The 19080-nt window shown below is 36.8% G+C and overlaps 1 protein-coding gene across 1 annotated transcript; it reads right to left on the bottom strand.

Moving 5' to 3' along the window:
• Positions 1-3392: 3392 nt before the first annotated feature.
• On the bottom strand, positions 3393-18344 carry LOC107565849 (ras-related protein Rab-37-like). The gene is made up of 8 exons (XM_016251137.1): positions 18287-18344; positions 9321-9412; positions 7752-7818; positions 6727-6779; positions 6489-6554; positions 5331-5387; positions 5147-5223; positions 3393-3994 (listed from the first exon to the last, which is right to left on the bottom strand). The coding sequence occupies exons 1-8, from the start codon at positions 18342-18344 to the stop codon at positions 3886-3888; spliced, it is 579 nt and encodes a 192-aa protein (XP_016106623.1). The 3' UTR covers positions 3393-3885.
• Positions 18345-19080: the final 736 nt, after the last annotated feature.

The following is a 19080-nucleotide window of genomic DNA, read 5'->3' as shown; positions in this document are numbered from 1 at the left end:
TTTTTTATTTTTTGCACTTTCGACTTATGTTATTTACTGTAATGCCATCAGCACAATTCACAAATGACATCTCCCTTGGGAATTTCCCGTTTTGGAAGTCTGCTTTAGATTATCATACATAAAATATGATTTTAAAAAGATATTGGAAATTATTAACGGCGTGTTAAATGATATAAATAAATGACAACTGCAGTTATGGTTTCAATTCCTCCTGCCAAAACCAAAAATTGTTTCAAAAGTTAGTGCACTTCCATCAGTGTCAGTGAAGATCTTATAAGGCATGTGATAAACGTAGAAAACAAAGCAAAACCAAGGTAAACAACACTTCTAAGCAGAACATTTTCCAATCAAATATTGTCCAATGGAATTAAAAAAAAAAAGTAGTTTCACAATTCGAATCAATATTTTGTTGCCTTCTTATGTTCTTGTGAATAGTACTTGTGCCGGATTTTTGGGTTTCTTGCCCTTTGAAGGAGCAAATGTAGGCTACACATCAGAAAATGTAGTATTACCAAACGATATTATTCATACATATATCTTGATCTATGAATATGGATATTTTTCTTACAAAAACGCATCGATTCGCTACAGGAGGCCTTTGTTCACCCCCCGGAGTCGTGCAAGACATTTTTTTATGGATGGGCGCTTTTTATTTAACTTCTTTTGGACTGATGCATGCAACACCCGCTGAGTGGCATTAAACAGCTTGAAAGATCAAAGACAATTTTTAATGTAACTCCGACTGGATTCATCTGAAAGAAGAAAGTCATATACACCTAGGATGCCTCGGGGGTGAGTAAAACACAGCCTAATTTTCATTTTTGGGTGAACTAACCCTTTAAGACTACTTGGAAACTGGAGATACAGCTTATAGTCATTGCAGTGGCAAACCACAAGTGACCATATGTACTCCCAGATGTGTTGCAAGTGAGATCTTGAAAGTGCCCTGGTGGAAGAGTGGAGTCACAGCAAGATCTGGTGAATATGGCTCTGTTCATGAGGTTGAGATGCACTGCAGTACTTCTTACATCAGTACATCATTAGTTCATATATATTCAAAGAGTTAGAAACGTGAGATAATGTGCTTGTTAATGTTTTCTAATAAACTTATTAAGCATTAGATAATGTTTAACAAATCATTACGGTTCAATCTGTTTATATGATATCGTTTTGATGAACAAGCATTTTCTTTAAAAAAAAAATAGTGTTTTCTCCTGTTTATTTATGATTTAAGGAATATCCTGTTTAATGATATACTGAAGAGTAGTATACTAATGTGAGTGTTGAGACAATAAATATTAAATATTACAATCTGTTTTGTCTTTAGCAAGCATTTAGCTAAACTCAACCAGCCACCCTTTACACAAACCTTGTTACATTAGCTAAACGTCCCATGCCCATAAAGATACTAAATGATTAGTAATAGTTTATAAACATTTTAAATGATGAACAGTTTCAACTTTAGATTAGCTACTGCAAAAACATGAACAAATGATTAATAAATGATTAGTAAATATGTGTGGATAGGGTCAACTCAGGACTTTCGGGACACTTTTTGCCATTGAGATGACTGCTCATAAAGGTATTAATGATTAGCCAACATTTATAAACATTTGCATATGATGAATAGTTTCCACTTTAGATTGAGTAGTACTGCAAAAATATGATTTTAATAGATATATCACGGGGTGATTTATGTATGCTATATGCTAATATTATTCATATGTGTTATATGTGCAGCAGCAGCATTTCTTACATGCTCACAGCAGCATGTTGTGGATGTATTGGCAGTAGCAAGTCTCAGTACTTGCTCCGCCGCAGCAGCCTTAAATTTATGCTGACTTGCATTAAAAATCAAACAGTGTTTTATTATAATTATTATATTACTTCAATATCAGAATGAGAATTTACATACTTCTCTTTTCCTTTTATTTTGGAATGAAATGTGACCTGAACATTACGAGATTCACTTGTTAGGGTTTTGTTTGTTAAAGGCTGGTTTCATTTCATCTTAACACCGCACTGCATGTTGCATCAAAATGCATATTAACACATTGTTAACCCATCAATGCTTCAGGTTCAATGATCTTCCAAACGATCTTCAGTTACATGTCAGATGTGCAGTGCCTGCAAAAGCAGCCTTTTTACTGCTGAGACTGAGATCCCTTTCTGGCTCATCAAGTCGAGAAGAAACCAGTCACAGAGGAACTCAACATATTTAATGTTCTTTCTAGCTCATTACTCTTTGCCATGAGCCAAATATTTAACAAACAGGTGCAGCGTGAGGTCACATGACTCATGACGTCACAAAGCAAACACATGACCAATAGCAGCCTTCAGAACAAGATCAAATAACATTTACATTTATTAATTTGCCAGATGATTTTATGCAAAACAACTTACAAGGAATAATACAACACAAGCATTTACTCATTCAAATAAAGTGTGTTAATCTTCTCTTGTCACAAACCGAAACCTGATGTTCACGTAATTCACTTTATTATTTAAAAGTGCAGGACACATATTTGAAATGTTAAAGGTAAGGCAATTAAATCATTAAGCTCGTTATTATTGATTAGTAATTCTCAATGTGTAATACCGCCCCCCTGTGGCTTTAAATATTAAAATGATGGAAAACACCAGAAGCACAAAAAACCCTCTTTCAAAACACGTATGTGGTTACGTTGGACTTTCTCATGGCACTTTGTGATCACTATGAAAAATGTAAAGCGTACAGATGAGACAAATCAAAATATTGTACGATACAACCCAGATTCACATTTCACATCAATCTCCAAGTCATACCCCTGTTAAAAAAACCAGCATATGCTGGTTAGGTATGTTTTGCTGGTCCTTTGCTGGTTTAAGCTGGTCATGTGCTGGTCTTAAGCTGGTCGGACCAGTTTAGGACCAGCACATGACCAGCTAAGGACCAGCATAAACCAGCAAAGGACCAGCATCCCAGCTTCAAAACATACCGAACCAGCATATGCTGTTTTTTTAACAGGGACAGTGAGTGTGACAGGTATGAAAGTGTGACATGCTTGTACGCGAAGCAAAAAGAAACCTATATTACCTCATAATCAGGCCTGACTTGGTCAAGCTGTGCTATGATTGTTTTTAAGTCAATATATACTGATTGTAAAAAATAATACTTAAAGCTGCAGTCCGTAACTTTTTTGTGTTCAAAATTAACAATTTATATAATAAGCGAGTACACCATGAATCCATTTTCCAAACGGTGTTTTTGGCTTATCCTGAATCACCACGGTACACATATAATAAATGTTAATATTCGGACTATTTTAGACTGGGTCGGCTAGGTACCGCTGCGGAGTAGCACAGTACCTGCGTGATTCGTCATAGACATAAACAGAGAGAAGTAGCTCCGGCTACAATGTTCTTCCGCAAGACGCATGCAGTTCTGTTTATTAACCACTAGAGCGCCAAAAGTTACGTACTGCAGCTGATATTTTGACTCGGCAAGACACTCAAATATACAGTAAAGAATTTTATATATAAAAACACTACAGACACAAGCTCACCGCCCAATTCGAGCACATTTGCGTGGCATATAATGTAATACAATACTAATATATTTTATGCCGTGTGTAGGTAGAGGCTATAACCATCAGAGAAGAAACCCGGAAACCACGTTACACAAACAAACGTACCTGGACTAATCAGACACACCTGGATACTGTACACACCTGGATTAATACAGTTTTTAAAGCAGAAACATATTACTCTGATGCACCTCAGCAGTATTTGGCTGTATATTCCTGACTATAAAGCGAACAGGGGTCTGGGGGATCGGACACATCGAAACAAAGCACGTTTCAGACATTCACACACGTCTTGGTGTACGGATATCTGTAGTGTTGGTCACATGAGGCCGCCGCAGCAGTTGGACTTCTGCTTCTGTGACTCGATGTAATCATGGATCTTGAACTTGGGCTCGTGGGGCTGCTGGATGTTTCTGTGCTTGAGTTCTCTGTGTGGAAATGAAGGAGAAAACATATTCATTAGTTTCAGTGTAATAACTAGAAATAGAAAAGTTTCAAGCTGGGTTCAAAACGACCCAATAGCTTTTTAACCCAGCGCTGGGTTATATTTAACCCAGCATTTTTTAGAGTGAAAATAAAAAGGTTTAAAAATTAATTTTTAATAGTCTTTTGTCATGCTTTAATGCAATGTACAGTGTGTTATTCAAAATAACATTTAAAGTTAATACATGTGCTAAAGTGCAACTACAAATGTGTAATTACAAACATATTTCAATAAATGACATGCAGGTTTCAATAGAAATTGCATTCAATTCTATTTGAGTTTACCATGAATGCTTGTCAGTACATTTGGCAATGCACTTTAACCATATTTTACAGACAATAGAAGTATTTTTTATACTTTATATGTAATAATTACATATAATGATGTGATTATGTCCTACATAAGTGGGTCAAAAACACTCATAAGTTAATTTAATTGCATTTAATATAAATTTTAACTATAACACAACCATTTAATCATTTAATTACTATTATATTAATATCAAACTAATACGCAATTGTCTGAAAAAAAAAACACATTTAGGTATATTTACATAAGTACTCTTTAATAAAAAGTACGTTAACACTAAGTATTTTGCATTAGTATTACAAAGTTGTTGCTAAATTGTCCTGAGTTGTTGTTGGCAAACTATAGGGTGAAAAAAATTTAAATTTTACAAATAATTAATACCAAGAAATGGCAAGTAACACATTGAATTAAACATGAAGTTTACATTTTGACATATAACAACTGAAAGAGCTTATTCTTGTCAAATGTACTCAAAATAATCAGTTTTATTTACAACTTCAAAATATCATTTTACACAGAGCATTTGGTTGCTAATTAGTTTTTGTTGGTTGCCAGGGCTTGTCTAGACAGTTACTAGGGTACTCCGACTAAGCAGTCGCTTACTTGTCAAGAGACCATAGTGATTATTAAAACTAAAAAAAAACTGAAGGAGTCTCATGCTGATGTTTAATACTGGTTTCAATCGGCGTACAAGCAACAGTAACAGTGACGATTGTTTCAAATTCACTTAATGTTTACATTATATATATATATATATATATATATATATATATAGAAAACCTCAAACCTTGCTATGGCATGGAAAGCGAGTTCCACATTGACACCAGTCTTGGCACTTGTCTCCATGAAAGGGACTCCATATTCCTTCAATAAAGAAAAAAGCAGAGCATTGCAGTTAAACAAACTGCAATGTTTACTGATCATTTGTAATAGCAGTTATATGGACATGTTACATTCATGTACGCTCATACCTTAGCCAGCTTCTCCCCTTCTTCATGTGTGATCACCCTCTCAGCAGCCATGTCTGACTGTACAAACACAATTTCATATTGTGGGAGAACTTGCACAATTGGTGGCTGACTAAATACTTTTTTCCCCCACTGTAAATATCAGCAACTGCACCAAATCGCTTATTTTGCTCAGTTTGGGCATCTGAATAAAACTGATGTGTGTTTGTTCCTCTTCGAGTTTGAGCTCCATATTCTCACTATATTGTACTACATGAGCAATAAAAGCCTGATGTATCAAATATGATACTTTTTTTAAAAGATTTTGTCTAAACTGTTCCATTAAAAAAAAATTGTATATATATATTATTTTTATTTTTTCCCCCCCAAAATTATTTCTCATATGCAAATTACAGGCCTCTCATCTTTTTAAGTGGGAGAACTTGCACAATTGGTGGCTGACTAAATACTTCTGAATAAAACTGAATAAAACTGATGTGTGTTTGTTCCTCTTCGAGTTTGAGCTCCATATTCTCACTATATTGTACTACATGAGCAATAAAAGCCTGATGTATCAAATATGATACTTTTTTAAAAGATTGTCTAAACTGTTCCATTAAAAAAAAATTTTATATATATATTATTTTTATTTTTCCCCCCCCCAAAATTATTTCTCATATGTCAGGCTTTACAGAGTTAAGCATTCAGTTACATATTCCCTTCCTCTTAGTCATTTTTCATCCTTCTGTCTCTCTACTAACAGTGATTTTTGCTTGAGGGACAAGTCAAAATGTTCTGTGTAACAGCCTGTACTGAACCCAGGAACTTTCCTTTAATATCAGACAAGGCTTTCTGGCTACATTAGGGCCTTTAGGGGGCGCTATCTAATCCAGTGCAAAACCAGTTAGAGCAGTTAAACCAGAACACACCCCAACCACACGTCACAAGATAAAAGACAACCAAAGGTGGTAAAAATGCTTGTCTAAAATGAATTACTGCCTAAAATGACACACTGACACATAAAAGGCAGAGAAGCATAAAGGAGATCAAAAAAGAAAAAAAAACAACTGATTTGCAGCTCTCCCTCTCTCTCTGTGTGTCTGCATGTGCATTAAACGTTATTTGCACATTTAAAGAGGGGCTGCTTATTTCTTTTCACTCCTTTCAGGAAGTCCCACTTACCTTGTTGCCAAGCAACATGATGACCACATCCTTCTGTGCATACTCATAGATTTCAGTCAGCCAGGCCTGCATAGTGATAGACATGTAAAAAAAAAAAAAAACACTTTGAAGGACAAGACTGGACAAGATCTGCAGTAATAATGAATGTCATTTCACAACCCACGCTAACAACAGCAAGAAACGAGAACATCAAATAAGCGTGCATCTGAAAATGTCTTGAAATGTTTGTTTGTCTTACTCTGATGTTGTCGAAGGAGGACTTTCTCGTGATGTCATACAGCAGCAGCAGAGCTGGAATAGAAAGCACAGCATGTCCAAGTCACACCGTACTGTATGATTCAGAGCTGAGCTTTATAGTAATTAAACACTGACTCAAACGTCTGTCGTGTTCTTCAGGAGTTGTGACTGTACAAATTTCACCGCAGTGTTTAAAGTTCACTGCAGTGATCTCCCACAGAGACTGAAACTAAACTAAATATTCTACTGAGGAACTGTTTTTGTTAGGCAAAGATGATAAATGTGAGCCTGGAGCACAAAAGCAGTGTTAAGTCGCTGGGGGATATTTGTAGCAATAGCCAACAATACATTGTATGGGTCAAAATTATCCATTTTTCTTTTGTGCCAAAAATCATTAGGATATTAAGTAAAGAAGATATGTTCCATGAAGATATTTTGTAAATGTCCTATTGTAAATATATCAAAACTTAATTTGTGATTAGTAATATGCATTGCTAAGATCTTCATTTGAACAACTTTAAAGATGATTTTCTCAATATTTCGATTTTTTTGCACCCTCAGATTCCAGATTTTCAAATAGTTGCATCTCAGCCAAATATTGTCCGAACCCTACATCAATGGAAAGCTTATTTATTCAGCTTTCAGATGATGCATAAATCTCAATTTAAAAAAAAAATGGACCCTTATGACTGGTTTTGTGGTTCAGGGTCACACACACACACACACATATATACAGTATATATGTGTGTGTGTGTGTGTGTGTGTGAGACGCCGTCTGGATTTAAATAAGTAAATGCGTAATATTTAATTATTGGATCATTATTGCATTGATTAAAATGTTTCTAGCATTTTGTATGTTTGGCAACAATTCTTTTTTTGTGTCACACCCAAGAACACCTGTGACCCACGGTAAAATCACGGTAATGCACGACCCTACATAACTCACTGTTTTAAAAAGATATGGCACCAGTAATGAAGTCTGTTAGAAGACAAGTGCAAGTGTCTCAGTGAAGATGGCATATTTACCCTGAGCATCTCTGTAGTATGCGTGAGTAACACTGCGAAACCTCTCCTGACCGGCCGTGTCCCAAATCTGCAGGAGAGGAGCGTTAACAGGTGAAGCTTCATTTATGTGTCAAGTAGGGGTGAATTCAGTTAAATTGGGACACTAGACTGGGGGATGTAATAAAGCTGATCTTTGAACAGCTAGGAGGCCAACCAAATTTAATTTTGTGAAGAAAATGTGAGTGGCGCTTGCCTGTGCAAAACACACCACCACATGCAGTCTGGCTGGTTGCTAGGGCATTTCTAGGTGGTTGCTAGGGTGTTATTGGTACTTGCTAAGTGATTCCTTACTGATCCAAGTCAAGAGTTCACTCCCTGGTCTTTATGACATTCTGGTCTGTAGATACAGCTCGGCTCACTTCAGTGTTGGGGAAAGTTACTTTTAAAAGCAATGCATTACAATATTGCGTTACTCCATATAAAAGTAACTAATTGCCTGCCTTAGTTACTTTTTATGGAAAATAATGCATTGTTATTTTGCATTACTTTTTGTCACCTGAGCTGGGCTTACTCATTTTTAATAACAAATGAGCAAAACTTTATATTTTTGGCAACTATACACTCTAAAAAATGCTGGGTTAAAAATAACCCAGCGCTGGGTTAAAAAGGGACAAACCCAGCTGTTGGGTTGTTTTGACCCAGCGGTTGGGTTGTTTTGACCCAGCTCTTGGGTTGTTTTGACCCAGCGGTTGGGGTGTTTTGACCCAGCTCTTGGGTTGTTTTGACCCAGCGGTTGGGGTGTTTTGACCCAGCTCTTGGGTTGTTTTGACCCAGCGGTTGGGGTGTTTTGACCCAGCTCTTGGGTTGTTTTGACCCAGCGGTTGGGGTGTTTTGACCCAGCTCTTGGGTTGTTTTGACCCAGCGGTTGGGGTGTTTTGACCCAGCTCTTGGGTTGTTTTGACCCAGCGGTTGGGGTGTTTTGACCCAGCTCTTGGGTTGTTTTGACCCAGCTCTTGGGTTGTTTTGAACCCAACCGCTGGGTCAAAACAACCCAATAGCTGGGTTTGTCCGTTTTTAACCCAGCACTGCGTTATATTTAACCCAGCATTTTTTTAGAGTGTAAAGGCCTTTTACACCAAAAGTGAAATTAGTAAGCCTCAGCCTGAAGGAAGTACCTTTAACTCTGCACCTCACTCCCAATTTATCTCAAAACGGGGACAGAAGAGGTGTCAGTGAATAAATGGGAAAACAAAGTTTTCCCATTTATTCACAAAAAAAAGTAACTCCGATATTTTCCTGTAAAATTAAAAGTAATGCATTACTTTACTAGTTACTTGAAAAAAGTAATCTGATTACGTAACTTGTGTTACTTGTAATGTGTTACCCCCAACACTGGATCCCTTCTTCACTCTAAAGCTATGGGATTTTTGTAATCCATTTTATCATCCAGCAGGTGAAAATCTGATCATAATAGCAACCATCTGCTCAAATCGCATTATTCATGCCCATATGCCAAACAGTACAGGACAGGAGTTCAATACAGTACTCAAATCAGTGTAATTAATAGTGATGCTTGTCTTGTTTGCTTACCTGGATTTTGACTTTCATGTTATCCACAGTCACCACCTTATTCTTATTATTACGCACCAGGAAGAAGAACAAACACCCATTAAAACACAGTACTCAGAAATGTTCTGAAAGGCAAAATAATGAACAGTAAATAGTTTGTTATTCAAGGAAATCACGCATAATCAAACAGGAAAACAGTTTAGCTACTACTAAAGTGAGATCTCCAACCGTGCTATTTTGCTTTTGTGTGGCCAGGCTCTCCACACAGACTTAATTATATAGTGTAGATGAAATAACAGACCAGCTCCCTGCTTAATTTCCTGTTGACGTCAGCCGTTACTTCCTTTGTGAGCCAAATGTTTTAAAATCGTACCTTCTGCACTGAGAGGACCAGACTTATCAGATGTTTTCGTGCACCAAATGGCAGTGCAATCAGAGACGTCAGTCACACAAATGGAAGTGAGATTTTCGGAGATGAGTAATTATCATCCACAGACATTCACATACAGGCACCCAATCATTCATTCCTGAATATCTACACGGTGACTATACTTAATGCTGACTGATCAAAAAACGTAGGCGTTTAAAGCTGAAGCATGTGATCTTTCTCTTTTCTCAGCTTAATGTGGGGAGACAACTCAAAGTAGTTTGATTTGTAGGTGTCACCACTTGCACAGAAACTGCACGCTTCACCTTTTAAATTCACTAATAGTAGAATACTAAAATAAAACCGTATAAAATAACACTTACATCAAACCTGGCATGTGTCTTCAATAGCTGAATATATAAGCAAATTAAAATGAGGTTTGAGATTTAAAAAGAGGAGATTCTGCGAACACATATTCTGCTAAATTTCTTCTTTTGTGATTCACAAAAAAAAACAAAGTCAGGTTTGGAGCAACAGGAGATTAAATGATGACAAAACTGCTTTTGTGGATGACTATAGAGCAATAGTAATCACAAATGCATGCTTTGGCTGCTTACTCCTTCCAGGAAGTTCTGCATAAATAAATTAAATCAGAGCAGAGTACAAAGCAATTCGAGGAGAACATCAACCGGTTCAGTAAGAATGCAGGTATGTCTCCATTGTTCCTTCAATCAGCATTGCATATCTGACTTGAATGAACAGCAGAGCTCAGATGTCTTGTTGTATCTCCAAGGGCAAGCTAACAAAAGCTGCAGATTAAGATAAAATTAAATCCACTAATGGAAGTGAGATTTTCGGAGATGAGTAATTATCATCCACAGACATTCACATACAGGCACCCAATCATTCATTCCTGAATATCTACACGGTGACTATACTTAATGCTGACTGATCAAAAAACGTAGGCGTTTAAAGCTGAAGCATGTGATCTTTCTCTTTTCTCAGCTTAATGTGGGGAGAAAACTCAAAGTAGTTTGATTTGTAGGTGTCACCACTTGCACAGAAACTGCACGCTTCACCTTTTAAATTCACTAATAGTAGAATACTAAAATAAAACCGTATAAAATAACACTTACATCAAACCTGGCATGTGTCTTCAATAGCTGAATATATAAGCAAATTAAAATGAGGTTTGAGATTTAAAAAGAGGAGATTCTGCGAACACATTCTGCTAAATTTCTTCTTTTGTGATTCACAAAAAAAAACAAAGTCAGGTTTGGAGCAACAGGAGAGTAAATGATAACAAAACTGCTTTTGTGGATGACTATAGAGCAATAGTAATCACAAATGCATGCTTTGGCTGCTTACTCCTTCCAGGAAGTTCTGCATAAATAAATTAAATCAGAGCAGAGTACAAAGCAATTCGAGGAGAACATCAACCGGTTCAGTAAGAATGCAGGTATGTCTCCATTGTTCCTTCAATCAGCATTGCATATCTGACTTGAATGAACAGCAGAGCTCAGATGTCTTGTTGTATCTCCAAGGGCAAGCTAACAAAAGCTGCAGATTAAGATAAAATTAAATCCACTGACGCGCGCACACACACAAAAAATCTGATGTTTAGGGTTGGGAATCGAGAATTGGTTCTTTTTCAAAACGGTTTAAATTTGTGTTTTGTTTATTAAAAATACAGGAACATTCCTTTAATAGTTCTTGAGCATGTTCACTTCCACTCTTCCCACTGAAAACGCATATATCTAGATTTTTCAAAATTTTCAATAAATTCAATAAATAAATGAAGAGTTCATTCGCAAAAACCGATAAACGCCACTTTCAAAAAAAATCATTGCCGTGCATTATTCTCCACATATAGCGCGATCTGAACCCTAAACACGTTTTGTCCACTTTCAAAAGTTCAAGTTTCACTGCAGAAGCCGATAAGCGCCCTTGCTGTTTTTGAACAGAAGCCGATAAGTCCATTTCAGCGAATCAGCGCGCTGTATTCAGGTCAGGTGACAAGGCTACATTCACTTTGAAAAGACGTGCTAGCTGAGAGGAGTTTCGTCAAAGCTGACTAAAAGTGATCGAGGATGGATAATTTAGACGAACTTGATGAACCTGTGATATCTTCTTCAGGGAGAAAAAGGGAAATAAAAGCTGAAAGGTTTTCTTGGTAGCTTGCAAAAGCAGCGCGTTACACTGATGAGGGAAACGCTCCGTGTGCTGCGTGTAATCACATCCATACAGTTTATGATCACAACAACAACAACAACGTTTGTGTGCTAGCTGAGAGGAGTTTCGTCAAAGTTGACTAAAAGTGATCGAGGATGGATCATTTCGATTAACTTGATGAACCTGTGATATCTTCTTCAGGGAGAAAAAGGGAAATAAAAGCTGAAAGGTTTTCTCGGTAGCTTGCAAAAGCAGCGCGTTACACTGATGAGGGAAACGCTCCGTGTGCTGCGTGTAATCACATCCATACAGTTTATGATCACAACAACAACAACAACGTTTGTCAGGCGTCTACACCGTCATCTGAGGAGATTACAAAGATTAAACCAGTGTTTTTTAAACTCTAAAACATGAAATGTGGAGTTACCTGCTTTTGCTATAAAACAAACTTTTAATATGTAAAAAAAAAACATTTAATTTAGTAAATTACCTGTATTTGTTTAAGTTATTATTACTTAATCAAAACAACCCAACTGCAGTTTGATTGATATTACTTGGAATGCGCAATAAAAAAAAACGTGATTTCTGAAAAAAATTAAAATGGAGTTATCGGTTTTTGCAAATTCACTTTTCAAATATTCAGTAAATAATTATATTTTTGCATTTGCGCTAAAAAAACAAAAAGGTTTTTTTTTTTTTGTTCCAGATAGAACAGCTATGGACCCTTTTAACATTTCCGGGTTCTCAGTAGCGCAAGCGTCATAGATAAGTAAACTTTTATGGAAACTACAACAAATATAATTTTTGGTATTCCCATTTGCTCCAAAAAAAAATAAAACATCACTGACAGTGTTTCTCTAACATAAAAGAGGAACAAATATCAAGCGATTATGTTGGCCTGAAGAGAGAAAGATGTCAAATTTGCCGTCACTCATTATGTAATTTAATCCCCAGGCATGAAAACACAAAGTACAGTGTTATAAATGCACAGTATATTTAACATTTTTTAAAACACGTTGCTAGATGTATGATGTTACTAACTGTGGAAATCATCACAGTCTGTGAAAAGGGTCCACTGTTAAAATGTACAAACTGTTTACTGCAAAATCATCTCGTTAAAAAAGCATAATAATAAAGACAGTGACCACTTTGCTTTTTACTAAATAAACAAAAGGAATACGAAAAAAATCATACGTACTTAACGATACAAAGTACGAGCAAAAAGCGCTCCCTTTATAATAACTGAAGCTGTCAATCACTTCAGCACAAGTTTACTGAGCTCTGCACTCTTGCGAAAACATTTGCTATGATTAAAATTGTCTAAACTGCACGACAAATCTCTTATGTACATTACATTTCTACTTTGTTGGTTATAAAGAGAGGATTTACGAGCACGTAGAACATAAGTGAGTGATCTGAATGAAAACGGCAGGGTTTTGAGCGGTTCTGAGTGACGGAGAGCTTAAACACCTCTGATAGGTCATCGCGTTCGGCACTCAACAGACATGTCTGTGATTGGCTACAATGCTCAACACTGCAAAAACACTGTTAAAGGGATAGTTTCTCTGAGCTGCAGCTGATAAGATGCTTCATTTCAGAAGTTGTTGGCAGGCGATCAAAGAATGAGGGTTTAAAGGGGTTTTTGAACTTCCTAAAGACACCTTCTGTCTCCAAGCATGGCACTTTCTACTCGAATCTGACATTCGAAAACAAGTCCACATCACAAGCCAAGCTAACCTTCATTTCCTTGCAAAAACACATACTGTGAAACCAAATTGACTGTCTTGGCTTGAGGGCAAAAATCTATTTGTGGAGCATGACAAACTTTATTTTCCTCCAATAAAAAACAAGCCCTTAACGCCAACTGCCTCTTACATTAGCATGTTGGCGGATTATTTTACAGATGTCCTTGCTACGTTTCTGGACCTTGATCGTGTAAGGACCCTTGCTGTCTATGGGAGGGTCAGAGAGCTCTCAGATTCCATCAAAAATATCTTAATTTGTGTTCCGAAGATGAACGAAGGTCTTACAGGTTTGGAACAACATGAGGTTGAGTAATTAACAACAGAATTTTCATTTTTGGGTGAACTAACCCTTTAAACACACCCCATGAAAGTTGACCAAAATTCTCTCTTTTCCTCCCCAGCCAAGTGCTGGCAGTTGCAGCTCAAGACCCAAAGTGTCATGGGGCGACAGGTTAACCATCTAGCCAGACTGAAACATGAATGAGCATCAGATTTGCCAGTTATATCCGAACGCTCCAAGACATCTGGAGCGGCACAATGACTTCACAGATTTGTCCGAGAGGCTGGTGGACTGCACCAGCACCACTTCAGAAGACCACAGAGATTTGCACAGTTAATGCCAATGGAGAGTGAATACAGTCACACACACACACACACACACACACAGACACACACACCCTCTCTATGATGGAGTGCCAGAACAGCTTATTGATTAGATGCTGGATGTAAGTGTTAAAGGGTCATATTATATTTTTCAAAGCATCGTGTTTTCATAATTTTTTTTTGCCTCTGAGGTCCACTCATAATATTGGATTTTGATGAATATTTTGTGCCCTCTCTCTGACCCTCAGAATTAAAAAAGCCAATTTTGAAAAAAAGAAAATATTTTGAAGAATGCTGGTAACAAAACTGTTTTGGTGCCTAGTGACTTGCACTGAATTAAAAAATATCAAAAAAAAAAAAAAATCCGAGCCAGCAATCTCTAATAATTACATGGAAAGAGATGGCATCGCAAACGACTGTGATTGGTCCATTCTAAACACCGCGGTGAAAAGTACGCTCTTTTTTTTTGTGGCGCTTCAGAAGCGGACATTAAAGGGGTCATATGATGCGATTTCAATTTTTCCTTTCTCTTTGTCTCAAAGACTAAAGTCTCAAATCCAAAGAGATATTCTTTATAAAAGTTAAGAGTCAGTCACGCCTACCTAAAACACCTCGTTCTAACACGCCCCCACATGTCTACCTCACTATGTGGGAAGATTTGCATAATGCCGCCCAAATGTTCACGTAAAGAAAGAAGGCGTAACTTTGATTCTCGCTGTAGTATTGTTGCCGCCGCCATGTCGTGAAGACGTTGTGTGCTTCGTTGTGAAAGCGAAACTACTTTGTTTGGTCTTCCAAAAGATGACGATATCTGCTTCGTCATGCCTGGAGATGATCCATGCTGGTCGCTGAGGAAATGCATAAACTTCACGCTGTGGAAGCTTCGCGCGGCTTTCACCGTGGACGAAGCGGAGTCCAGCCCGGGGTCGTCACATGTGGTTGCCGCAGGCAGCACAGTATGGTAAGGGGTGTAACATTTCCATCACACGCTTGAGGAATTCGGCCAATCACAACGCACTGGATAGCTGGCCAATCACAGCACGCCTCGCTTTTCAGACCGATGAGCTTTGTAAAAATCGACGTGTTTCAGAAAGGCGGGGCATAGAGGAGAAACAATAATGTACAGTATGTGGAAAATAATGTGTTTTTTTTACCTTAAACCGCATAAACACATTTCATTACACCAAATACACAACATAATGTTCTTTTTAGCAACGTCCTATGACCCCTTTAATGTCTTGGCATGAATTATTTCTGACTGAATAATGATACTAAGAAACTTTAATAATATCTGTGAATTGAAAATACAAATTCAAGCGCTAAAACATAATAAATATTGTTTTGATACCTATCGAGCCCCGCCCATTTCGTCTTTCTTTGTTTCAGATTGACAGTCATTCCACCAGCACCATTAATGTTCAGTGAATTGTCCTGTATATGTGTCCGTATGATAACAGGTCTTTAAATCCATTAAGGAAATATACAATTTAATAATTCTTATTGCATGCTTTACAACTTTCACAACTTAGTGTTGCAAATTAATTGAGCTTTAATTTCTGTTGTGTGTTTAGTGCGCCCCCTACTGACTAATGAGTGGAACACCCACTATCATCCATTCAGTGTACTGTCTGTGTATTTCATATACTAACATACAATATAAAAAGAACAGTCTTATAACAAACACTCAACATCTGCTTTAATAATCATTTATATGTAACAGTATATTTCTCTCTCTCGTTATGATCTGCAGGAATAGTGTGCCTGTATCCTGCAGGACGGCTGTAAGGACCAATGATGTATTCATGCATGTCTTCTTTAAGCTCACTCTTGGCACAGTCTACCTAAACAGGTATTTAACTGTGCACTGAAAAAAAATCATATTTCCAGAATATACTCTGCTCATATTCTGCACACATATTAAACACCATAAAAAACACTGAGACTAATTACAAAATATGAAGGGTAAAAAAATAAAAATAAAACACTTTTCCAACGAGTCCAGACAGATCCCTCTGTAATTATAATCAGAGCCTGCAGTAAAATGATCATTATCATATTATTGTAATCAGATGCTCTGTGTTGAGAAAGCCCAGCGGCTCTCTGCAGGGAGTTATGACAATAGAAAGAAGAACAAATCATCGGAAACATTCGCTAATTTAGCCCATATTTTGCAGCACATTGTTTTTCCCTGCAAATTCCTACAAACTACATTTAAACGTAAAGAGAAAACATCCTGCTGCATTTGAACACAGATGCCACTTAGTTTGCCATTATGTTGTCTAGGCTAAATTTACATTGCCACAACAAACTCCAGCAAACATGGTTGTTGGGTTTTGCTGGATCAGTGTGTTGGTAACTGTATGAATTTCTATCCTCTGCTGAACATAAAAGAAGATATTTTGAAGAATGTTGGTAACCAAATATTTTCTGGTCCCCATTGACTTCCATAGAATTTTTCCCCCATACTATGGAAGTCAACGGCTACCAGCAGCTGTTTGGTTACCAGCATTCTTCAAAATATCTTCTTTTGTGTTCCACCGAAAAAAAGAAACTCGTACAGATCTGGAACAACTTGAGGGTGAGTAAATGACATAGTATTAATTTTTGGGTGAACTCGGTTTAATATTACATATAGTCTGTGATTAGATAAAACAAATATTCACATAGGATACAGCAAAGATTTTCCTCAAAGCATGTGCATAACATGAGCAAATGTTCAGAAAAGTGACAAACCCAGGGAATAATTACATGTCTTAATCATAACCACCAAAAACTGGTGGTGATGAGAAAGTCCCACGATGAACCTAAACTCATCACAAACAGCTTTTCTACGAGCTGAGGAGGACAATACTTATATATAGAAGGTGCACACAGTGTCATTCACACAAACACTAAACCCCATCATGGTGACACACATGATACTGAAATAATGCAATACACATTAATTTAACAACATTAGATGTAAGATTAAACCCTAGTGTACACAACTGATAAGAAAAACATCAAATATGAAGTGTCATGCAGGGAATTCTGGGAGTGTCAATGTACATTTTTTCACCATAAATTATACAATGACTTTTTTTTCACTTCCAAAAACCGTATTTTTACCAGTATTTTACTGTAAAAATCACATTAAATGTAATTACATTTATTCACCGAATATAGTGTGGAAACTTACTGATAACCAGTTAACAGGTTTTTACTGTAGCATTTTACTGTCTTTTACTGTTAAAATCACAATCATTTTTTACAGTGCAGAATAGTATGTGCATATACTGTACGCCAGTGTTGCCAGAACAGGTGGACGATTTCCAGCCCAAAAGCTCACCAAAACCCGCCCAAAACTTTAACTTTTTAACAAAATAATGTGATCGAATTTTATTGCCATGTCAATCAAGGTTGATAAGGACCATTTTTAACTCCTTAAAACAAAATGAAGATGACAAAATAATATATAAAAAGATCAATTTCCCAGGAAAACAGATCAAATCAGTGCAAATACATTTACGAGAATAACCAAATAGAAATGTCCAGGTAAGACACCAGCTTTGCCATGTACGGCAATCAAGGAATTAACCGATACCCTCTGAAAAAACACGTGCATCATTTCAGTGTCAACAGTCAGAATAAGCCAATTTAAATGCAAAAAGCACCAAGTATAAGTGATCGGAAGCAACATAATTAGCAGGTATGCACGTTCATGCACACACCATGACAGTAAAAAAACGGTGTCATTCATTGATACTGTCCGATAATCCGATAACAAAAAATTTACAACAATAAAGCGCTTTGCTGCACTTTAACTTCAGACAGAACTAGAAGTCTTTTGTGAAGTACATTGCAGAACATAATACAGAACTTTGCACTGTAAAAACTAATCAAGTTCACCAGCTTTCTGATGCAGGACAGAATCGTATGTCTTGCAGACGTACGTGTGCGATCTGGGATACAAGATGCAAGTGTGGAACATAATGTTGTAATTGTAATTGGCACCACAATCACATGTAGTGTTATTGGGAAATTATGTATGATTGAAGGAAAATTTTGTTTTTAGAGCTCTTATGAGAAAAAAGAGCGTTTCACTGCCTCAAAAGGCTCACTTTCAAAGCCTGCCTCACGCACTACAGAGGAATGCGACACCATGTGGTGTGTTGGCATTGAAGATGTGTGATTATAGTAAATATGACATGTTCATTAAAATCGAATGATACTTTGCAGTTCATTTTTCTCGTTACTTTCTCAGTTTGCAGAACATATATTCTTTAAAATACCGTCATTAAGTTTTCCAATGCGCCACAAGGTATAACAAGATTCACAACAGAGATCGCATCAACTCTACTCCGCCAATCTGGTATGGCTTTGTAAACTCATGAATGGTATTGATGTGCTTTTTGATGTGCATCACTTTGAAAATTTTCCAAAACAAGGGAAATTCTTTAATCATACCCCATCCACTGTCTTAAGTGACCTGTGCCACTTTTGTGGCGAGGCAGAGACATTTGACGACTCTGTGGATGTTCTTTGGGTAACTATGATGTTTAGTTGTGTGTAGCATAATTTTAATAATGAATGGTCCAGCAGAAATGCTCACATTATTGTTTTAAAACAATGTTTTTATAGTTACTTTTTACACATATACATTGTGATGGCTGTGGCAATGGTTCCAGTTGGGGTGTGTGGACAATCCATCTACAGAGGATAACTACAAAAGTGCTTTTCTTGTAATAAATCACATTAAATTATGAAGCCTTTGTTTCTGGAGAGTTTTTTTGGGTAACTTTGTTTGGGTAAATTGTTACACTTACTAGAAAATCAGTTCCTCAAAACAAGCATTATGTCTTTTTCTTTCATAACATGTAAAATACAATATTAAAAACACAACTGTGACAATAAT

This window comes from Sinocyclocheilus grahami, unplaced genomic scaffold, assembly GCF_001515645.1.
Source record: "Sinocyclocheilus grahami isolate Dianchi unplaced genomic scaffold, SAMN03320097.WGS_v1.1 scaffold1032.1, whole genome shotgun sequence".
Lineage (NCBI taxonomy): Eukaryota > Metazoa > Chordata > Actinopteri > Cypriniformes > Cyprinidae > Sinocyclocheilus > Sinocyclocheilus grahami.
Note: the sequence above shows the minus strand (reverse complement) of the source record. Positions and strands in the feature narration are given on the sequence as shown.